Source organism: Phyllostomus discolor, chromosome 4 (assembly GCF_004126475.2).
Source record: "Phyllostomus discolor isolate MPI-MPIP mPhyDis1 chromosome 4, mPhyDis1.pri.v3, whole genome shotgun sequence".
Taxonomy (NCBI): Eukaryota; Metazoa; Chordata; class Mammalia; order Chiroptera; family Phyllostomidae; genus Phyllostomus; species Phyllostomus discolor.
Genome location: NC_040906.2, coordinates 2,032,922 through 2,056,016, shown reverse-complemented (window position 1 = coordinate 2,056,016; position 23,095 = coordinate 2,032,922). Strand labels below are relative to the sequence as shown.

Here is a 23,095-nt window from a genome sequence, read left to right as displayed (position 1 = left end):
CACTCCAACCTGGGGCCTTAGTCTGAATAGTAGAAAAGGGGCATACATTTTTGTTTCTGGAAACGGTTACTATTTATTTTGTTCTCCTGAAGTTTTGTCCTTAAAATTTTTTTTTAATTATTGATTTGAGAGAGAGAAAGGGACAGAGAGAGAGAGAGAGAACCATCGATTTGTCGTCCGGATGGTTCACACATTCATTGGTTCGTTCTCGTATGTGCCCCGACCGGGGATTGAACCCCCAGCCCTGGCTCAGCAGAGGTGGCTGCCGTTCCCACGGACGCAGCCACCGGGGTAGGTCTGGCGAGGTTGGGTCTTAGCACGCATGGGCTCAGTTCCCTCCGTGAGGCGGGAAGGTCAACAACCCGTGTGTTGTGTCCAGCCCAAGGCCAAGCAGCCCACTGCGGAATCCCCTCCGCCCGCTCCGCACGGGACAGCAAAGGTGGAGACGCCCACCGGTGAAGTCTTTCCGCACAGCCCCGAATGCACACGGGGTCACTGTGCTGCTCTCCAGAACGTGGCCGTGGGCCGCAGCCTGCGGGCTGGCCCGGGAATCGGGGAAGTCCACCAGGAAATGGGGAAGGGGGCAGGTGGGCGGGGCTGGGGGCTGGGAGATTGGGCACAGGCGGCCCAGCTGACGGGCGCACGGGGCCGGCACTGTCCCCAGCCCGCAGGGGACAGCAGGCCGCCCAAGCCCGAATCCCTGTGGGCTCCCCAGCTTCCGCCCCACAAAAGCCGCGGAGCTCCATTCCTGGCGTTCTGTGTTTTCTCGGGAAAACATCACGAGGGAGGCACGAGGCTCACACGCCCGGGTGAGCCACACACAGCCTGTTGGCTGTCACGCGCCAGTGAGTGTCACCGACACACGTGTTCTCCGGTGCTGCAGCCACGGAGCCAGGCAGCCCACGGCCGCCCGGCCAGGCCCCGCCCGGAAAGGCCCGGAGCCCGTCGGACCCGTGGGGAGCCGGGGCAGGTTCACGTGGCCGGGAAATTACTTTTTGGAAGGCCACTGAGTAGCTCGCAGCCACACTCCAGGGGGAGGAGTGGCTGGAAGGGGTTCCCACCGGGGCTGTCCCCCACCACCGAGTGCCTCTGGGCTGTGGCGCCTGGAGTGAAAACGCACCTTCCCTGGTATTCCACTCTTCGGTGATTGTACGCCGGCCAGTGGGTCACAGAACCAGGGACCGTGCGGAAGGATCCTTGCCCCTGGACCTGGTTCCTCACTGAGCCTCAGGGCCGCTGAGGGACGGCCCGGCTCTGGAGTCACGATTCCCCACACGCAGGAGGACCTGTGGGGGCCCCACGAGCCGCCCGGCAGCACCGGCACCACGGCCCCCAGGGGAGGTGGGCACAAGGCAGCACGGAAGCTCAGAGCCGGGCACTCACGGCTGAGAAGGAGCGGATCCTTGGGCAGTCCCCGGACGGGGCCCAGGGGCTCCACACGGGGCAGCCCCCACCACCCCGCGTCTCCCTCCGGGGGAACCCCAGGGGCCTGTCCCCCGAAGGGCGGCCAGGTCCAGCTGGAGGCCCGACGGCGAGGGGAAGCTTGGTGGGGAAATCGCCGGGCTGCCCGTAAAACATGCCGCTGTCGGGGAAGAAGACGCTGAGACACCCCGGTGGCGGGGGGGAGGGAGGGGAGTTTATGGTGCTGGCTCCCGTTCGTGCTCACTGAGACTTTGCAGAGCTCACGCGGAGAGTTGCACAGGGTTGGGGGGGTGCGGGGGTGGACAGGGGGCCGGGGCAGGGGGCCCTGGGAGTCCCGAGTCCCATGGGGAAGACGACAGAGGGGCTGAAATGGCTCCCAGTCGGGCCCAGACAGGCGTCCCCACGACGCAGCCCCGAGCAGGCCGCCCTGCGCACAGCCCCAATCCAGAGCCAGGCGTCGCTTCTCCCCGGACGGTGAAAAAGAGAGGGGGCACTGGACTCAGGGGGAGGGGCAGGGACAGAGGCTCCGGGCGCTGGAGTAAGGGGCAGCACTGGGCAGGGCGCACTTGGTGCTGGGCAAGGACGTCGCCGAGGTTACTCCTGACCCCCTGGGAACACCCCGAAGCCCCTGGGGGCCTGCGGGCCCCACAGGAACCGGCTCATCCTCGGGGGCCCCGGCAGAACCCTGGGTCACGGTGATTCGCTCGGACACAGCCTCCAAGAGGTCGCGGCTGGAGCAGCCGGGCCACTCTGACCCTATGTGTCGTCATCTGTAAAACCAGGAGCCGGCCGCTCCCAGCATCACGGGGTGAGTCACCTGACAGGGCGCCTGACCCACCTCCACGCTCGGACGAAGAAGGTCAATGGTGTCAGCTCCGGCCCCACCGGCTGCCCGAAACCTCAACGTCTCACCCCAGGGGAAGCGTGGTTCTCGCTCACAAAACCCACAATGCTGTTCTTTCCTGGCAAGTCCCGTCTGCCCCCCACCCGCCCCCCGCCCAGGCCGGACGTTCTCTGAGTCTTCCCCAGAAAGAAGTGGGCGGGCGTCGGGGTCGGGGCGCACCGGGGCTCGGGGAGGACTCGGAGTCCCCGGCCTGGCCCGGCCGAGCACGGTCTCCGGACGCAGTCCACGGCTTTCGGGGCAGGAGGCCTGCCGCTCGGGCCTGGCTTGGAGGAAGGTGGAGTCAGGGCCAAGAACGGGGTTTGCTTTTAGTTCCGTCGTCGGAACAAGTGTGGAGAGCGGAGCAGGACACAAAACCGGTGTCCGTTCGTGCGTGTCCTGGGTCAAAGGGCACCCGGAGCCCAGCCTTCATCCCCGCCCCCTGCTGCCGCCCTGGGCTTGGCCGCCGTCACCTCTCTCCTGGGTGTCTGCCACCCCCTCGGGGCTGGTGCCCCCCGTCACTGCCCCGACGCAGCAGCTGGGGGACGCGTTCTAAGTCCCAGAAGAGCACGTCAGCCCCTGAGCCGGCTGCCGGGCGACGGCTGCCTTCCTGGGCCCTGGCTGGGTGTCCCCTCCCGCCCTGCGTCTCCCGCCTCGGTGCCCCCCTCCCTCGGGGCACACCCCCTGCCCTGGGGCCTGACTGACCACAGCCCTCTCCTTGCTGTCGGCCTGGCTGCCCCCTCACCGTCTGCCCTCGTGTCCCCAGGTCGTCTTCTCCACAGGGAGGGTCCGGCCACCCCATTGAAACACGGCGGCCGCCGACCAGGGCCCCGTCAGCCTCGCCCGCCTGCCCACGGCCACTATCATCGCCAGAACAACACGCCATGGGTCCAAACACGTGACATGGAAAATTCCAGAAACAAGCGGTTCTGCGGGCTTCGCTTCAGCACGTCACATGGGCGTTGTGTCGCGTCACCTCACTTCTCCCCGAGGGGGCGAGCCCAGCACCCACCCAAGGGGAGACACAGCGGCAGGGGAGGCCACATGCACACAGCTCACCCACGGTGCGTTGCTGCGATTGTTCTGTCTCATCGTGAGTCACCATTGTCCCTCTCCCACGGCGCCGGCTTACAAACCCAGCTTCGTCGCAGGTGTGTGCCTAGAGGAAAACACACGGTATCTATGGGGTTCGGGCGTCCAGCGGGGGCCGTGGGGTGTGTCCCCGTGGGCGGGGACACTGGGATGGCATGCCGCGGTCACCAACGTGATGGCGTAGGTAACGGCGACCCACCTTTTCTTTCTGTGGGGGAACCCTGCTGTACCCAAGCCCCCCCTCTCGTCGGTCATGTTCGTGATCTCCGATGCCTTTCATCACTGCGCATCAGGACAGATGGAAACTCCTCAGCACGGACCTCTGTGCGTCCCCGGCGGGCTCCTCGGGAAACACTTCCGCGTGTAAAGGTACCGGGAGAAACGCCGTGGGAAGGGTCAGCGCTCTCTCTCACACACACACACACACACAGACACACACACACACACGCACACGCACACACACACACACAGCCAGATGGGCTTAGGGACACTCCGCACGTCGTGAGTGTGAGGCCCACCAGGGCCAAAGCTCGCCAAACAGTGGGCGTGGACGCTGGCTGGCTGGTGGATGCAGTGAATGTTGTTGATGTTGATGTTGCTAATGGGATGCAGGGAACAGCTCTCGTGTGGGCGGGGTCGGAAGCGAGTCGCCCACCATCCCGCCGTCCCCGGGGGGCTTGTTTCTCGGGGGACGCGCCCACGTCCAGGGCTTGGCCGGTCTGCTGCGTGTGTGGGGGGGAAGGGGAATGGAAGCCACAGGCAAAGGAAGTGGGGGAGGAGGACGAGGGGAACTGAGACTGCTGTGGGGGAGGCCTGTGCTGACATTCTCACCCCTGGGGCCTCAGGATGTGACCTTCTTCGAAAGCAGGGTCACGGCAGGCGTAACCGGATCAGGTGAGGTCAGACTGCAGCAGGGGCGCCCCGCATCCCATGTCACCGGACCCCCGATCCAACACCAGGAGCCGGCGGCCACCCAGGAAGAAGCCACGTGGAGACACAGGCAGAGACTGGAGTGGGGTGGCTAGGAGCTGAGAAGTCCCCACCCCCCAAAGAGGCGGGAAGAGGCGAGGAGGGACCCCCCACGAGGTTCAGGGCAGCGGGCCCAGCCGACACCTTGCCTCCGGGCCCGGCCTCCGGAACTGGGAGCGGAGCCGCCTCTGCCGCTGTGTCTGGGAGTCGGTGACAGAGCCGAGCACCACACAGTCCCCTGGCCATGTGCCCCGCCCACCACCCAGTGCCCCAGGGACGCCTGTCTCCTGGCCCCTCTACGGCCTGTCTTTGCTCCGCTGGGTGAACCCGGCCTGGACACCCGGCCTGAGGGGGGTGGAAGGTGGGTTTGTGAGGAGGGGGCTGTTCTCACGGGGCCGGGACTTTGGGGGCCGCCGGCGAGAACGTCACAGCACACACACAGGTCCCGCCCAGGGTGCGTGTCCCCTCCCAGGGAAGTCGTGACCTCACCGGGCTCTCTGGGGGTGCCCTGGGCTGGTCACACGCTAAAAAAGGGGCCCTCCAAAGGTGAGGAGGGGTTGGCATTACCGAGAGGACAGCGGTGGTCCGGGGGCCCCCCAACTGTGGAAACTTCTAAGGAGCCACCAGAGCCTGAGTTCCCCTGAAGCCGCCCTGAGGTGCAACTGGGGTCTCGGTCCTCACGAGGCGCCGCCGTCCTGGGTGGTGGGGCCTGGGGGTCCTGACCCCTCCCCACGACTGCTGCGACTCCCCCCCTCCCTGCACGGGTCAGCATGCTCGGGCTCTCTCCCGTGTCACCCCGGGGCAGAAAGCCCTGTTTTCCGGCACGCCTGGGCAGGTGCCCCCCATCTGCAGGTGCAGGGTGACACCTGAGGGGCAGCCCTCCCGGGCGGGGTGGAGCTGCCCCCTGCCCTCCTCTCCCTGGCTCTGGGCCCTCCCTCCTCCCCCCCACCCAGATTCCCAGACAGAGTCCTCCTCTGTCATGCACAGGACGGTCCTGCCTGTGCCCGGGGTCCCCAGGGCCTGTCAGAGCAGGGGTGTCCTGTGCAACAGACCCGGGGCCCCACCGAAGCGGGGTTCGGGGACCCCCTGAAGACGAACTCGTGTGGTTCGGGTTGTTTCTGAAGATAGGGACGAGGTCTCTCTGGGGGAAGCGGGAAGATGCTCCGCTTTGTCTCCGAGGCCCCAGAAAAGGGGTGGGGGGTCTCCCTGGGTCACCTGCACATCTCCTCTCAGCCACACTTCGGGGAGCACACTGCACCCCGGAAACCACCCTTTATGGACGCAGAGAGGGAGGCCAAGGCGCTGGGGCGGGACCAAAGGTTAGAGGGCGGGCTGAAAAGCAGCCCCGTTCTTCAGACCAGAAAGACTCCCGGGGTCCTCAGCCGGGACCGCGGCCCTCCGGGTGGCCGTGGCGTGGCAGGTGCCTTCCCCCGGGGCCCCGGAGCCCCTCCACTGGAGGCAGGAGGCCGGTGCCCGGGACCAGCCCCCGCCCCGCCCGGGGGTCCCCCGGACCACAAGACACCAATAACACCAAACCCAAGACACTTTCCATATACTTTATTAAAAAGTTTCTTTGTATAAATTTCCTAAAAATTTTAAAATTAAAATTAGTTCCCCCCCACCCCCCCAACAAAAAAACCCCACACATTAGAGGAATGCCAAAAATATTCTCTCTCGTGACTTTCTGTTCACTTTGATCTAAGCACTGGTCCCCAGGCGGCGTGCAGCGATGGCGAGATTTCGCCTCCTTCCCGCGAGATCCTGGGCCAGAGGCTTTGGGCAAAGAGCCTTCTCTGGCCATCTACCCCGGGACACGGGGGTGGGGGGGGCAACTCGGGGAAGCAGGGCCCGCGGGTGGTTGCCGTCGTGGGGTCTCTATCCGAAGCCGAGCTTAAACTGAGAGGGGAGGAGGAAGGAAGCGAGAGTAGAAGCATAGCTGTGGGGGGGGGAGGGGGGGTTCCCTCCCAGACCCCACGTTTGCCCGGAACAGGCATGGCATGGAGCCCGGGGGGAGTGCGAGGTGACGGCAGGTTGGCGGCAGCGCCGGTGGTACGTGGCTGCCGCAGGGCGTCCACAGCACGGGACCCGACTGCCGGGGACCGCGGGCGCGGGGGCACGCACCCCGCTAGCACCATGTGGGTGGGTCGTGCGGCAGGCGGCCCCTCCCCAGTCCGAGTGTGGATCAAAGCAGGAGGCGGCGCGGCGCCAGGGAGCTGCGCCCGGAGGTCCTTGGAAGACGGCCCAGAGACGGCTGGCTCCTGCTTCGAGAGGTGTGCGTCCCCGGCCGGCGGCCCTAGGTCCCCAGGGCAGCGACGACGCCGGGTTTCACGTGCACTGAGCGCCGGAGGAGGGGCGGGCAGAGAGGGCAGAGAAGGGGAAGGCGGGTCACCGGCCGGGACGGACGCCGTGCGTCTCGGGCAATGACCCCGTGGCCTCCCGTTCCCCCACCCTGCCGCCTCTCCCTGTCCGCCCAGAACCTTCGCCGGTTCCCCCGAGCTTCTGGGCCTTGGGGAACAGAGCGGGAGGGGCGGCCCCCCTGGAGGCTGAGCCTGTCCCCCTGCACCCCGGCCGGCCGGGTCCTGGTGCAGACCGAGCTCTCCGGCCCCGAGGGGGCCCAGGCTGTCGGGGAGCTGGAGCATCTTAGGGCCAACATGCAGAGCTGCTGCGTGGACCCAGTAGCAGCACGGACCGCTGAGAGGGAGCAAGGCCATTTACAGGTGACCGGCGGGGTCAGTTATCTGTGGTGTCACCCACAATCGCCCGTCGTTTCCCCGAGGACCCCGTTGGTTAACAGTGTTTCTTCACCGGCAACAGGTCAGGGTACGAGCATGTTCCTAAGGATCAACGCTCACTCAGGAAGTTCCCCTTGGGGGCTTTACTTGGGTGTCTCCCTCACCCGGAGACACAGTGCATTTCTTTCTGGTTCACATCGACTGCGACCTTTGTGATCCGAGCATCTTAAAGGGTGAGTTATGGACCCGGGTGGCTGCCGCCGTGCCCACAGGGGCCACACACACACGGAGGCAGCGTCGCTTACCGGGCGCGCAGACCCGCTCGCAGTCCGCCTGGGAGTGGAACCTGTTCTCGTTGCCGCCGCAGCCGCCGTACCAGAAGCGGGCGCAGCTGCCGGTCTCCGCGTCGTAGTACCACTTGAGCACGAACTTGCGGCACGTGCCCTCCTCCCTGGGCAGCTTGCAGATGTCTGCTGGGGCGAGACGGACACCCGCCCGTTAGAGCCCCCTGGTCCCCCTGGTCCCCCGGTCCCCGGCGCCAGCCCGAGCGGCTGGGGGACCGGTCGCAGGCTGGCAGGGACGAAAGAGAAGAGTGAGGACCCTGTGCCCCTCCCCCACGCTGCAAACGGGCGTCATGGCCACCCAGGGCCCCGGGAGCACCAGCGCCACCGGACGGCGAGAGGCGGGGTGCTGTGCCCCCCAACCCCGGCGTCGGCACTGGTTCCTCACGGGAAACTGAACGTGAAGTCAACGGCGTCTCCCTTCCCAGGCCCTGGGCCACCCGCACTCTGGTCCCCTCACTGCCACGTCCCCGGAGGGGACACCGAGTTTCAGAGCCGTGGACCGTTCTGCTCCGCGGCCAGAGAGCAGCCCGTGCTGCCAGAGCAGAGCCCAGAGGGAAGGCCGCACGTCTCACCGCGAGCCGACTGCCCTGACAACGAAAGTGAAAGTGGGGAAAATCCTTTGTGAGTGTGCAGGGGTGCGTGTGAGCATGTGTGTGGGGGGTGCGTGTGTCTCTGTGTGGGCACACACACTTGTGTGTGCACAGGCGTGGAGCCAGTGCCTCCGTGACCCCCAGTCACCACCACCCACACGGTGTGGAACCCACAGCCGTGGAAACGGGGCGCAGCACCACGGCCCTGAGACGGATACTCACGCTTGCCCCCGTCAAGGAAGCTTCGGAGGCAAACACGGGCTCCAGAGGCAGCCCAGCTGCACTCGGAGAGGGGTGTGCGCCCGGCGCCCCGGGGGGGGCGGAGCTGGCCGCTCACCCCAGGAAAACTCCCGTTCGCGGAGCTTCTGGCGAACGGCAGGCGGCGCGGGGAGGGAGCAGCGCTCACGGCCACCGCCATCGCACGGTCTGGAAGTCGCAAACCTCCCGACCGACCCCCTGGCACGGGTGGTGCTGCACGTGTTCACGTGCCCGGATCACGTGCCTGCGGTGCCGCCCCCACCACGCAGGGCTGACACCCCGGGGCCGCTGCCCTCAGCTAGGGGGGTGCCCCAGCAGCAGTGGGGCCAGCGGGTGCACTTCTGACGGAGGCACGCAGGGAGACCAGAGCCTGGGCCCCCGGGGGCACAGCCAGAGCTCGGGGCTGCCTCGAGTGCCAGACCCCGCGGTGCTCAGGACGGGGGCCCAGACTGGGCTGGAAGCCCTCCCCGGTGAGGGTGGGGCCGCTGCCACCCCAGCGCGAAGACGGCGGCCCCAACAGAGGCAGGAAAACGTGACGACAATTCACGAAAACAACATCTTCCTCTCAAACGTGCCCGCAACTGCAGGGGAAAGCCTGGAACGTCGCAGAGGGGACAGGGCGAGGCAAGAGGACTCAGCCACCCGCACGCACCCCTTGTCCGGGTGCCGCGGGCTCCCCGTGAGCTCGAGGCCCCGGCCGAAGGGCTGCCTCAGCCCCTCCCCTCCTTTCTCCCCCCAGACGGCCGTGTCTGTCCGATTCGTTTATTGGGCACACTCAGTCCCGGCCGTCTGAGTTTGGCTATTGCCTCTGCTCCCCGTGCCTCCTGCAGCGACGGGAACTGTCCCCGGGCCCAAGGGGGCCCCAGGACACCGGCCTGGGGGAAGCCTGCACTGCAATGCCCAGCGCCGAACTGCAGGTGACACCCTCTGTTTCCGCGAGAGTGGCCGCCAGCGCCCGTCTGGTTTACCCGTGGGACGTAAGGGCGTCGCTGCCGTGGACACACGGACATCCGGGAAACAAGAGCAATCCGTCCGTGGGGGCCCTGCCCTCTCCCGAGACAGCCGCCTGGGGCTGTCCATGTTTAAGGCAGCAGAACGGGCGGCTCCGTGTTCTTGAGAAACCTTGTCATCGTGACCCCTGAGACGCAGCCCGCGGACCGGCCTCACCCGAGCTGGGTCTACCAGCTTGTTGTAGGGACCGGACACACAGGAGAGCGCCCTCTGTCCGGAGAGGGACGACGGCCGGCCTCCCGGAGCCCCTCCCTGGCGCGGCCTGTGGCCACGATGGCGGTCCCGCCTCCCTCCCACGGGAGTCGCCCCGGGGGCAGGGCCCTGGAGGAGCCCTCGGCCCTTGCTCTGACCCCCGCAGCACGTCTGGCTGCACGTCCACCCGCCCCCTCCGCCTGACACTGAGAACCCAGCGGGAGCCCCAAAGACCATGCGGGGGAGGGGGGCTGTTGACGACCTTGACCGGCAAAGTCAGTTTCACTTCAGAGGAAACCCCTGCAGGGCGGCCTGAGTCCGATTGCCCTCTGGCGGAGTGGTGAGGGGTGGGTCGTTCGGCCGCCGTGAGCATCCACGCTCGCAAGGTTGTGGGGGCAACAGGAATGGCCCGGGGAACCCTGTCCAGGAGCCCTGCAGGGTCTCCGGAGCCAAGGAGCAACCTGGGACGCCCCAGAACAGCCACCGCGGGGTGGGGAGCCCCCAGGAACCTGTGCACATGCGTGCACCCGCGTGTCCTGTTCATGGAGCAAACCTGAAGGGTCGTGAACACGGCTCCTCGGGGGCCACCCGCGCCGCGGCCACAGGAGCCGCCGCCCCCCACACTCTCCCGGCGTCCCGAGCTCCGCACGACCAAGAGCTTTCAGTCTGTGGTCGGAAACAGACATCCCGCTCGGAAACAAGAAGCATGTTGAACTGGAAAATCATGCCGTTTGTGGAGTTCGAGATTTCTAACGGTGTCTGCAGGCAGCGTTGTCAGAAGCTCCCGCATGGACACCGTCCAGGGCAGCAAGTGGCCGGGCTGCCGCTGCCCCCTCCAGCCACACGGGGCGGGGCAGCGGAGAAGGTTTCCGCGGAGACGGCGGGTACGTGCGGAGACCCTGCCGAGAGCCTCCATCCGCGGGCTGGCACAGGGGACGGCCAGCGGCCTCCGGGCCCACGCAGCGGGTCGGCGGGGGCCAGAGCTCCAGGGGCAGTCGGTGTGAGTGAGAAAACGTCCCTGCGTGTACAGCTTCAGCACTCTCGGGCTCCAAGGACGCCGTCACTGTGGTCTTCAGAGGTCACTCGGTCCGTGGGTAAGGTATTCCCTCTTCGACCATCAGAAATGCAGGTGCCTTCCCAGAGCCGCACCCCCTGGGGGAAATGCCTAGGACACTTCAGGTACTGAAGGAGGGGAGGAGGCTGGGAGGGAGGGGCAAGACGAGCCTTCACTTCCTAACTCCGTTCACCCATTTTGAATTGTAAATACTGTAAAGTAAACACCTCACTGGTTTCAACCGGAAGAGCTCCCACAAATAGCAGAAGGGTCTGGCAGGTGCTCGTGAGCACACGCGTGGCGAGCTCTTCTGCAGGCAGAGCCCTGTTCCGTGACCGCGTGGGTGTAGGCGCCGGGGCCCGGGCTCCGGCCAGACACGGACCCTGGTCTGCACGCTGGCCGGAGTCACCAGGTGGGGAACACGCCCCGTGAGGTAGTGACGGGACACCGCAGTCCTGGGTCTGAGGGCCACGCGCTCACCGGAAGGAAGGACGAGATTTCGATGCATCGGAACCAACCCCCGGAGCTTCGACAGACCCGCGAGCCCCAACCTCAAAACCTCTCTGCTCTCTGTCACATGCAGACAGGAGGCCGAAGCAACGAAGGCCTGGACTGAAGACACCTCCCCCCTTCTGAATCTGTGACTCGTCCTTAGAAGAAAAAAAAAAAAAAATCCCAGCCCAGCCAGATTCTCGGTTAAAGGCTGTGCTGTTTATGTTAGCTAAACACTGTTTACACGCCCGAGTCCCCGTGGACCACACGCAGGAGACCGAGGCCGGCCCGGCCCCGCCGCGCTGCCTGCCACAGCTGCCTTCTCTCCGAGGCCCTGCCTTCACTGGGAACGCCGCCGCGTCCCACGTGCTCTCTGGGGGCCACGTTCCCCGGGACTGGAACACAACAGACACGGGCTCCGTGACTTCAAAGTTGCCGTTTTGTCCGTCCTGTCCCACGTCTTTGGGGAATTCCTGCAAGGTCTTTGTGGCCTCTCTCCGCTCCAGCACCTGGTTGGGGCCCCCAGATGGAGGTGACTCCGGAAGGACCCAGAGTGGGTGGGGGCGCCGGGACCCAGTGTAGGGGACAAGGCTCCTGCTGGACCCGGAAACCAGCTTCCGAGCAGAAGCCACAGGGGCTAAGGCTCCAGGTTCCTTCTCCATCCCTCACCCTCCCCGCCCTACTCCCAGGAAGGACTGTACAAGGGAGGGGACTGCACACAGCCCGCCGTGCACCCCTGACTCAGGCCCGCACACCGACATCACTGGGAGGCCACGGTTGCTTGTTTCCATCCGTCTTTCTGTGAGGGAGGCTGGAGGACTTTGAAAACCACGGGCGGCCTCTCACACAGGCCAGTTCCCGGACGTGTTTCCGGAGGCAGACACTCTGGAGCGCTTCTCAGCCCCGGGCTCTGGTGGCTCTGTCTGTGCGCCTGACCATTTCCCGGCCACTGCCCCGGCCCGGCCACCCACCCCCCTGCGGGGCCCGAGGCCCCACGTCCGTCAGCACGGGCGGTGGCTGTCATGAGGGACACTGGAGAGACGCAGACGTACATATGGGCCTGGACGTGGCTGGCAGATGCAGACAGACGCACGACGTGCGTGTGAACAGAGGGGAAGCCCGCGGATGGGACGTTCTGGTGATGGAGGAGAGCCGGGGAGAAACAGCTAATAGAACGGAGGGGCCTCTCCTCCCAGGTGCAGAGCCGGAAACCGTCCGAGATTCTCTAAACCCAGACAGACAGGGCGCGGGCTCAGGGCGCGGGCTCGACAGCATCCGTACAATGGAGAAACAAAGTAACAAACATCTCAGCAACTCACGGTGCAGAGAGCAAACTGTGGAAGCCTCAGGGGTAACTCAGAAAACAAGGGGTGGCCGCCGCTGCATTGCACTCGGCACCCATGGGAGCCTTGCAGGCAGCAGCGGGTGCCCTTCCTCCCAGCTGCGTGCAGAAAGAATCACTGAGGAATCGCCTCGACCCCTCCTGCCAGTGGCCAACACCCCCGGAGCCAATGGACTGTCCCCGCACTCAGGGGACACCTTTCGCTGGGGGGTCTATAGAACAAGATACCTGTAAACGCCCCCGGAATTTGGATTTTGGATGTTAGCGCGCACGTCTTTTGCAGAACACACTTCAGCCAAGCACATCGACCATCGCAAACACCAGCTCCCAGCGGGTGAGCGGCCCCGGCTCACACCCCGCTGGACAGGGGGTTACCGAGGTCCCTGCAGGAGCCCGTCCCACGGGTCCCGGTCAGAGAGGAGCCGCACATGCGGGGGGCCCCAGCCCACGGAGTGGTGTGGCAGACCAAGCCACAGGTGCGCCCGGAGGACCGGGGCCAGGACATGCCCACCGTGGGCTGCTCCCAGACCCTCCGTGCCTGCCCTGGGTCCCCGTCTGGGTCGTGGCGTGTCCTCCACAGGGGTTTTGTGTTGCACCGGATCTCTGCGTGGGTGGCGTCCCAGGCTCCGCAGTGCCACAGGCCACACCCCCCCACACACCCACACCGGCCCCAGGGTGAGGAAAAGTGGCGGCGAGAGCGGGTCCCTGGTTGCGGTGCCCAGGAAGGGAGGCCGGCAGGTGCAGCCCCGAGGACGCAGGGGAGACCGTGCTCAGCTGGACCGTGCACAGAGCGGCTGGGACGTCCCCCGTAGAGGCCCGCCCTGCCGGAGGGTCAGAGCCTCGGCCCTCGGCCCACGGACGGGACTGCGAAGGCTCGGGTGTGTGTGTGGGGGGGGGGGGGGGCTGATGAGCACCGCCCCCCGCCCCGGCGTTCTCACGACTCACCTCCTTCACTGCCGGCCAGTGGTTCGGTGCTCACCATGAGGTTCACGGTGGCGCTGGCGGCCGACCGGGCGGGCTGCGGCGGCACGGGCTGCGTTTTCCCTGCGAGAGGCAAACACGGGCAGACGGTGGGTGACTCAGCGCCAGAGGGGCTGGGAGCCTGCGGGACGAGGCGAGCTTGACCCCTCTCCAGGTCACGTCTGGGATCTGGGGGCGGGGGGCAGGTGGGGGGGTGGGGACAAGGAAGCAGAGACCCCAGCGAGAGGCCTCTACACGCAGGCCTCACGCCTGCTGTCTGCGGGGTCAACCCGTCTCGGTGGGCGAGCGGAGCCAACCGCCGGGCTCCGAACGGACCCTCTCGTCTTCCCCGCGGAAGCTCGCCTGTGTCTGGCCACGGAGCCAGGCCCCTGGGGCCGAGGGCTCCCACCCGCACGGACCTTGTGGGGGGACCAGCGGGGATTTCCTCCCCTCGGGCCAGTTCCGGGATCTGAACAACCCGCCCAGAGAGCCAAGAACGTGACCCTCCCCCATCATGTCCCGGGGGAGGGGGTTGAAAAGAATGGGGGTGCTCAGAGGCACTCGGAAAGGAGGTGGGGCGTGTGAGCCACTGAGCGAGGCTGGGGGGGGACGTGTGGGGCCGGGCCCTGGCGCCGCGGAGGACCCGGGAGGACGGCCGAGGGCAGAGGGCAGAGCCCGAGCGCGGGGAGCTGGGGAGGGGAATTCTGAGGTGCTTTCTGCAGGGCCACGGGCCTCCCGGGGTGGCGAGACACCTCGTGGGCACCTCAGTTACTCCCGAAGGAGCCAGTGAGTCTCGGGGTGCTTTCGGTTCACTGAAGGGGGGAGGGACACTCCTGACCCCTGGGCGGGGCGGGGCAGCACCCAGGCCAGACGGAGCTGGTTTCTTTCCTCCACGAGGTGGCCCGGGACCCCAACGCAGGGCGGTGGTTCACAAGGACCTGCCTTCCGTCTCGTCCATTTGTAAAGTCGGGTGCAACCGAAACACCCAGGGTTTTGTTTTTGCCTCATTTCAGGGCAGTCTCGGCGAGTGAGAACTGTTCTCTCTGGCCCTGGCCAAGCGGCTCTATGGGTTGGAGCATCGACCCGTAAACCAAAAGGTTACGGGTTCGATTCCCGGGTGGGGCATGTGCCTGGGTTGTGGGTTCGGTTGTTTTTCTCTCTCATATCAGTGTTGCCCTCTCTCTCTCTCTCTCTTTCCCTCCCTTCCACTCTCCCTAAAATCAATAAGCATGTCCTTGGGTGAAGATTAAAAATAATACTCATAACAATAATAAAAAGAACTGTTCCATGTCCTGCCGATATCCCACGGAGAGGTCAGGGCCGACTTGCCTCACATGGGCCGTGCACTCACTTGTACTGAAAGCTCCTCGGTAGACAGCCCGGACCTGAGACCTCAGGTAGCAGACCACCGTCACGTGGTACGTCTGTCCGGCGCGCAGGCCCCCGACCACGCGGTCCGTGGCCGTGAGGTTCTGCTTCAACACCAGGGACTGGTCCTGGGCCGAGGTGACGGTGAGGTCATAGAAGTAAGGGCTGGGCGGCTCCGGCCTCTCCCAGTGGAGCCTGGCGCTGCTCTCGGTGACCTCGGACACCCGCAACTCGCGGAGGGCCTTGGCTGCAACGGAGATCAGGGCACAGTGCGGGTTACGGCCCGAACCCCACGCGACTGAGACACGCAGGCGGGAGGGGACCGCCGAGAGGCGTGTGTGACAGGTGACGGAAACTCGGGGGGAGACGGGAAACCGATTTCTTCCCGGGAAATGCTGGTCTCCTGGCCCACCGACGTGGACGGAGTGTGAAACAAGTCCCAGCAATCAGAACCCCCGTCACTCCCCCCGAGGCTCACAGCTCCCTCTGCCCCCCGTTGGAAACCCCCTTGTTGAGGAGACACTTGGGAAATGCACAGGCCGGTGGGCTCGTCTGCAAAGAGGCATCCGATACAGAGTGAGCCCCGTGACTCGGAACGGGGGTGCCAGACTCGTGTTCACCGGGGGGCCACATCAGCCTCTCGGCGGCCTTCAGGGGCCGGATGTGACTTTAGGACCCTTTGTATACATGTCCCTGCTCCGTAACGAGGGGCGAGGAGCTCGGTGCTGCCGCCGGGGAGAAACAAGGTGCCGGGCCAGATAGAACAAGGCGGAGGGCTGGACTCCACCCACAAGCCTTGTGTTTGCCCCTGTGACTTAAAACATATGAAGTCATGAAACTCTAGGGCATCCTTCTATGAAATCCTTCTAAGGGGATCTCCGCCTTCACCGCCCAGGGCAGTCAGAGAGACTCCCTGCAGCGTCTCCCAGCGCCCCCTTTGAGGAAGCTCTACAACAATGTGCCCGGGTCTCCCTGAGCCCACCCAGCCCTGGGCCCCCACTCCGTCTGGAGCCCGTCTTCCCCACGGCCGCGGCTAGCGTGCAGACCAGCGCGTGGGGACTGGACGCCAGGCACAGCCAGAGCGGGCAGCATGGGGCCTCTCTTCCCTGCGCGTCCAGCAGGACGAAGGCTGCAGTGACACAGCTCCAGGCGGACCGGACCATCTGCCGTCCTGATCTGAGGGAGGCAGGTCGGGCTCCACCACCCGGCACGGCCCTCGGCCTGGGAGATGATGACAAGGAGCCTCTTCTCTCCCTCCCCCTGCCTCCGGGGGCTGAAACCCTGCTCCTACTCAGACCCCTTTGTCCCCAGACGCTCGGGCCCCAGGAGAGAAGGGCCATGCCGGCTGCGGACGGGCGCCCCCACGCGAACAGCAGGGTGTGGGGCTCGGTGGGGAGCCGGGCAGGAGGGAGCCCTTTCCCCTGCCCTTCGCCAGGGCCCGTCAGCCTCACTCGGGGAGGAGGTAGATCGCTTCCTTCCTCACACAGAAAAAATGCTACGCTTGACAAGTCCCCGCTCTGAGCAGCACCTTTCAGATGTCCAAGCCACCCAGGGGTGTAGCCCCGGATCAGTGCTGATGCACCCCGGCCACAGTGAACAAGGACGTCACACGGCGGCAGCCCCAACCACCGCTGTCTTACCCACGGGCTTCCCAGTGGCTGGCTTGGTGGCGACTGGTCCGGCTGCTGGGGACTTGGGGGCCTCGGGCTTGGTGGCGACTGGTCCGGCGGCCGGGGACTTGGGGGCCTCAGGCTTGGTGGCGACTGGTCCGGCAGCCGGGGACTTGGGGGCCTCGGGCTTGGTGGCCACTGGTCCGGCAGCCGGGGACTTGGGGGCCTCGGGCTTGGTGGCAGCCCGTCCGGCTGCCGGGGACTTGGGGGCCTCGGGCTTGGTGGCCACTGGTCCAGCTGCTGGGGACTTGGGGGCCTCAGGCTTGGTGGCCACTGGTCCGGCTGCCGGGGTCTTGGGGACCTCGGGCTTGGTGGCCACTGGTCCAGCTGCCGGGGACTTGGGGACCTCGGGCTTGGTGGCCACTGGTCCGGCTGCCGGGGTCTTGGGGGCCTCGGGCTTGGTGGCCACTGGTCCGGCTGCCGGGGTCTTGGGGGCCTCGGGCTTGGTGGCCACTGGTTTGGCAATGGTGGGGGGTCTTGCAGCCACTGGCTTCACTGCTGCCACCTGCTTTGCAGCCACAGCGGGTCTGACCGTGGCCACCTTCGTGGCCTCGGGCTTGGCGTCGGCCAGCCTCCCAGCCTCGGGTCTGGAGGCAGCCGGCTTAGAGGCCGGCAGGTGCACCACGGCCACGGGTTTGGTGGTGCCGGTCGCCAGTTCCAGGGTGGCCTCTGGCTTGGTGGTGACCACTGGTTTGGAGGCAGGACTTGAAGTAACATTATTCGGAGTGTTCCTGTGAAAACAAATGGAGCACGGCTTCAACCCCTCCGCAACTGTGCCCGCCGTCTCCAGCGGACAGACACGGGGCCCGCCGCACTCGCGGGACCGCTGTCTGAGCAAAACGCCCGCAGCGGCTTCTCTGCGCCGCACGCGGCACCGTGCACACCGCGGGCCTCCTGTACGGGCCTGCGCCTCGGACCGCACGCACAGTGGCTGGGGCACTGGACACGAGGCAGACGTCACTCTCTGTGTAAGTGGGTCGGACGTCTCTCTTCAATTCACAGGACAAAAGCAGAGCGCGGGCAGGGACAGCGAGTGCCGAGACGGTGAGGACTGTTCTCACTGGGACCGTGCTAATGCTCCGTGAAGGACCACTCTGGCCCTAGCGAGTGCCCCGGCGGCCACACGCCGTGTCGGGCTGCGGAGGTGTGACGTCGGCCTGCCCGCTCGCCCCCGGGGCTCCCTGTGTGTTTTGGGCTGCGTTAGGTTTGTTCCAGGGGTTGTTTCCTACAGTCTCTAGACAGCAGCACGGACGCCCCCTCGCTCAGCTCCCGCCCCCACACGCACGTGCGCCGCTGTGCGGCTGCATCACGCTACACGTCACATGCCGTATACGTTCAAGTCGCTGTGCTACAAGTTCAAATACAAGGTGTGCTCCCGCTGCTTTCCTAGATCAGGTGGCAAGATCAGGGGAAGGTTCTAGAGGGATTCCAAAGAGAACTCGAGGCGAGAGAAGGGAAGCCGTGGACTGAGACCCACTGGGCCAGTGTCCCAGCGCCAGAAAAGGGCCACGTTGCCTTGGTGACGGTCCTCAGCCAGCGGGGCTGAGATGTGAAGCGTCACCCCTGGGGACAGAGGCCGGCACTGAAGGACTTTGGGGGGATGGAGACACAGGGGTGTAGGCAGAAGAGGTGGGCTCCTGCCCCGGCCCTGGAGGTCGGCCAGGAGCATGCTGAATGCCCACTGGTCAAGGATAATTCAGACCCACGCTTTGTCCAGGGGCCCCAGGCAGGCCCCCATCCCCCCAAGCACGGCGCACAGTACAGGGCCTGCGCTCGGGTCCTGCCACCGTGTCCCCCTCGCCTGGCCACCCTGCCCTCCTGTCTGCTCACAGGTGCCGCCGGGCACACAGTCCCTGAGCAGGGGCCAGGCGGCCAGCACCACTGCGGGCACCACGGCACGGCCCCTCCCTCTCACGGGTCCCCCTCGCAGGACACACATGTGGCCTCGTGTTCTCCCACCGCCAGCTGTGTGATGACAGCACCACTTATTTTAGGGAGACATGGAGCCCGTTTTTTGCTGAACGCGTCCAATCCTTCTAAGTGAAATCGCTTCTCACCCGAGACGGCAGACCGCTGGGATGCAGGGCCCCGGCCGCCCACCCTCTCTGTCCCTGCGCCCTGCATGGGACGCGGCAGGTTCGCCGCCCACCGTGTGGCTCCGCACCCTGGAATCCAGCTAGGCTGGCCTTGGGACTCGCTTTGACTGACAGGACGGGGCAGAGGTCACCGAGCACCGGCCCTGGCCCAGGCCCCGGGAGGCCTTGCACCCGCCACCAGCCCCGTCCCGGGGAGCCCTGCCCCCTCGCCTGGGGTGCAGCCAGGCTTGCCGACTGCAGGGTGAGGGACCACGCGGGGCAGAGTTGAGCTGCACGCTGAGACCACCCTGGACCACCAGCCCACAGTGGGCGAGCAGCCGGCCTCCAACACAGAGCCGCGCCCAGCGGGGGCCAGAGACCTGACCGGTGGAGCCCGAGCACCAGGGCCGACCCGCAGGCTGAGCCTTGGGCTGAATGCGCAGCTGTGCTAAGCGCTGCGTCCGGGGCGTCTGTGCCGCAGCGGGAACTCAGCAGATCCGACAGGCCCTTCCACAAGAACCTCTCCCGCGAGCCCGGGGAGGTCAGGTGCTCTGCAGCTCCGGTCCTCACCCCACAGGGTCAGGCCCTGGGGCTCCTCCTGCCCCCGCCCGCCCTGGAATCCGTGGGGCGGTCGGTGCAATCACTTACACTCGCCTGTGACCAAATTTCACGGGGTTCTTCGCCGGCTGGTCCCCTTGGAACCAGTCACACTGTTTCTTGGTATCTGGGGACAGGTAAAAAGCGTTTTCGCCTAGGAAAAAATGGAAAAAAAAATGTGTATTTTTTAAATGTAGGGGAATCCCTTGCAAATTAAAATTAATCTGCTAATGAATTAAATGAACCACACAGTAGGGAGCCCATAAATATTCGTTAAGTAATTGATTCACTCTCACACACGAGCTCAGCCTAGCCGTCTTAAACATTAAGTACTGGCTCCACGAAGCATCTTGAGCCAAGACCTTCTGTTTGGCACTATTTCGGTTAGAGATAACGTTTACTCAGCGCGGGTAGGAAGACGGGCGTAGGAGAGAGCTCAGGTGCCGAGTTTCACACGGTCCGAGCCCTTGAACACCAGCTACCGTCAAATTACCCTCGGTATGTTCTCAGCGCTGCGTTTAACAAAGCTTTGTTGACCCAGGTCTTCTGATGGCCAGGACAGCGGCCCCTGGGTCAGCCCGCTGCCTGACCTTTGTTCCCTGTTTCCTTCCCTGCAACTTCTGGGGCCCAGGCTTCCTGGCAGGAGAGCTGTGGGCATAGCCCTGACCGTGCCCTTGAGTGAGAACCTCCCCATGTGTGCAGGCTTATCCGTGCTCCCTACGTCCCTCCGGTTTGTGAGACACCTCCCCGTGACGACTCCAGCTCGGGGACACGGTGGCGAATGACACACTTTCTCCAGGACCACACAGCCCACCGGGCCCACAGACCCACGGATGGACGAGCCACGGGCCACGTAACAGGTGCGGTGAGTATGGCATCCGGATTAACGGTGGGCCAGCCTTGGGAACAGGGAGCGTCCGGGGTGGGCAGGGGCAACGGTGGGGGGGTGTGGAAGACACGTGTGGGTTTGCTGCCAGAGCAGAAGTGGGGAGCGTGCCAGGGAGCCACGCCAGCAAAGACCTGGAGGTCTCCAGGTGCATGGGGGTTGGCGGCTGAGCCCAGATCCATGCAACTCCTTCTGGAAGCTTCCCCAGTGCCCCGTCAGGATACACTGCTCTGTGACCTGCCAGCGTACTACCTCGTGCATGACCCATCTGCCTGCCTAGACTGTCCATTCTAAGGGTCCCCATCTACGTGCCGGGCGGAGCCCAGTCGAACTTGGTTAAGGGAGCGAGGGAACAGGACGGGGCCCCTGCTTGCCTCCACGGCCGCCCCTGGAGCTGAAACCGTGCCCGGGGCGTGGCGGGTGTCGACACCCCCCTGTTTGATGAGCGAACAAGTGAGCGTCTGCACACCAGTCTCCCTTCCCACGTGTGTGCCCCCACCCCGCCCCCAAGAGCCCGAGGGCGCGGGCTGGCGGGAGGCCGGCCGGGAGCCCCAGGCCCGGCGCGGACTCACTGCTGACGAAGGACGGCAGCAGCCTGCCGAAGCGGAGCAGGGGCTCCTCGCCCAGCTCGGCGGGCTGGTCCACCAGCTTGAAGAAGACGTCGTTCGGCTCGCTGGCCAAGCCGTACAGCTCCTGGACGTTGACCTTCCTGCCGACGCCCAGGACCACGAAGAAGTAGCCCTTGCACTTGGCCTGCAGGACGGCCGCCCGGACCTCCTGCAGCGGCTGCCCGCGCACCTCGCCCGCCAGCAGCAGCACCAGGACCTTCAGGTCCCGCGGGTTGGGCGCCCGCTCGAACACGTGCTCCACGGTGTAGTCGATGGCGCGGCCCAGCGCCCCGGCCCCCCGCAGCGGCACCACCCTGGCGCCCAGGGCGTCCAGCAGCTGGTCCTTGGAGCCGTAGTCGGTCAGGGAGACCTCCACCCTCACGGGGGCCGCGCTGGCGTTGCCCACGGCCTCCGGCACCCCGTGCTGCACCACGGCCGCCCTGGCAAAGTGCCGCGAGGCCTTGGGGTCGGGGCTCAGGTCCAGCTGCCTGACCAGGTGCCCGATGTACTTCTTCATCTCGTTGAACTGCAGCAGGGAGGTGGACTCGGAGCCGTCCAGGAGGAACGCCATGTCGATGTCCGCGTCGCTGCCCGCCGCGCGCCTGTCCCTGAAGACCGGCTTCCAGCTGCCCAGGTCGCAGGACGGGTCGATGTTGCAGATGTCTAGGGGGGAGAACGGCAGCCCGTCCACACTCGGCTCCCGTGGCGAGACACACGCCTCGGTCCGCGGGAGCCGGGGTCACCCACGCTGCTGGAGGACTCGGAACCCCGCTTATGGTGGCCAACACCGCGGTGGCCACGGGCTCCATCACAGAACGCTGACCACACAAACAAGCCGGTGAGCCCAGGAGTGCCAGTGCGCTGGGCACTGGTGTCAGAAAGGAGGGAGGGGAAGAAGAGAGGAGGAAGCAGAGGGGAGGGGAGGGAGGGAAACAGCACGGGAGGGGACCTTACTTTTCTGCCACCCTTTGAAGAACCATTTTCTAGAAAGTCCCAAAGCCAGATCATTGCAATCTGGGCTCCAAAGTCAAAATGCAAGCAGAGTCTACTTCCCCCTTTACTACCTGCAAACCGATCATCCCCCACCCAAGAGCAGGGCTGTCTGGTGGGGGGGAGTCCACTTTAAGTATGGGAGCTACCGCGTAGCCGCTACACAGTGGACTGCAGGCGCCCTGAACCGTGCCACGCAAGCCCCGCACACGGACGGCGCCGGGGCAAGCACACCTTACCCAGGCAGACGTGGCAGGTCAGGACGGTCTTGAGGAAGTTGGTGAGGTCACCCCGGGCCGGCAGGACGAGGGCGTGGCCCACCTTGGTGTTGTTGATCTGTGCGAACGAGAGGGAGCGCTTGGCGGGGGGGGCGGGCGTGATCAGCAGCCCCCCGCCGAGTCCCGCCGAGGGCCCAGGGGAGTCCCGCCGCGGACGCCAACCGCCCCACGGACGGGGCAGCAGCCCCTCGTGGTCCAGGGCGAGGGTGAGAGGCGGCGCTGAGCTGAGCAGGGAAACGCGGGCTCTCCTCCGAGGAAGGGAGCTGGGGCTCGAACCCCAGCCCTGCCCTTCCTGCTGGGCCCCACGCGCAGCCGCTCCAGCCCTCCGGGGCTCAGCTGCCTCAGCTGGGAAATGGGATGAAGGCAAACTCTCCACCGAGTTCTGGGAAGGACTGAGCTGGGTCGTGTACGCTAAGTGCCTTCTGCGGCCTCGATCAGACAGCGGGGACTCAAACAATGTCGTCGTTTTCAGCAACGAAGGTCCACGGCGAAGGTTAGCGCCCTCCCTCTCCCCCTCCCAGGTCTACAGAGGGATGTGATGACAAAGCAAGCCATTAAAGCATCTCCAGAAGATTCAACCCCCCCACCATCACAGCCCACCACTGCGAATTATTTATTTAGGGAGTAATTAAACTCAATGAACAGATAACTAATGTTCTAAACTTGCTGAAACTATCGCCGGTAAGACACGCAGGAGGGTCTGGGTCACTCCGCCCATGCAGCACGCCCCTGGCCGAGCACACGGCTGGGGGCCCACGAGGGACCCCCAAGCCCAGGGCTCTGTGCTCTGCCTGCCTGCGGTCAGGCGGAGGAGGCCCTGAGGAACAGCGACAATGACCCGGTGCTGCTCATGGAACATGGGCAGCAGGAGAAGCACAGAGTATCCAGTTTGGAAGGAGAGGCCTGGAGCACACCCCTGCCCTGTCTGTCTGTCACGGGTGAGAAATCTGGGCCACAGAGAGGTCAGCCAGTGAGACGCATGGATGGCTGGCAGGGAGAGGGACCGCGAGCCCAGGCCCCGCCTCCGCCTCCATCCCGGCCCCGCCTCCGTCCCGGCCCCGCCCTCCCTCCCTGCGGCCACCTGCTCCCCGTGAGCAGTGAGCCCAGCGTCCTCCCTGAGCAAATACGGGTCGACTGAGTGCAGCAATGAAAGGGGTTCGGGCGATAACAAGGGAGGAGCACCTGTCTGTGCCCCAGGCTGACCCTGGGGTGCCAGCCCGGCGGAGGAGAGGTATGAGCCGGGGTGCACATGGGGGACCCTGAGTCGCAGGTGTCTGGGGGCCTG

The 23,095-nt window shown here is 65.6% G+C and overlaps 1 protein-coding gene across 1 annotated transcript in view; it reads right to left on the bottom strand.

Annotated features, from left to right (window-relative positions):
* Nucleotides 1-6,285: 6,285 nt before the first annotated feature.
* Nucleotides 6,286-23,095, bottom strand: part of COL6A3 (collagen type VI alpha 3 chain) — a 71,964-nt gene continuing 55,154 nt past the window's right edge. The window contains exons 37-44 of the mRNA XM_036022670.1: nt 21,772-21,868; nt 20,507-21,205; nt 19,100-19,202; nt 16,347-17,107; nt 14,690-14,953; nt 13,324-13,422; nt 7,401-7,565; nt 6,286-6,697 (exon numbers count right to left, since the gene is read on the bottom strand). Of these exons, the coding sequence (XP_035878563.1) occupies nt 6,657-6,697; nt 7,401-7,565; nt 13,324-13,422; nt 14,690-14,953; nt 16,347-17,107; nt 19,100-19,202; nt 20,507-21,205; nt 21,772-21,868 (2,229 nt within the window). The 3' untranslated portion in view covers nt 6,286-6,656. The remainder of the gene's footprint in view (nt 6,698-7,400; nt 7,566-13,323; nt 13,423-14,689; nt 14,954-16,346; nt 17,108-19,099; nt 19,203-20,506; nt 21,206-21,771; nt 21,869-23,095) is intronic.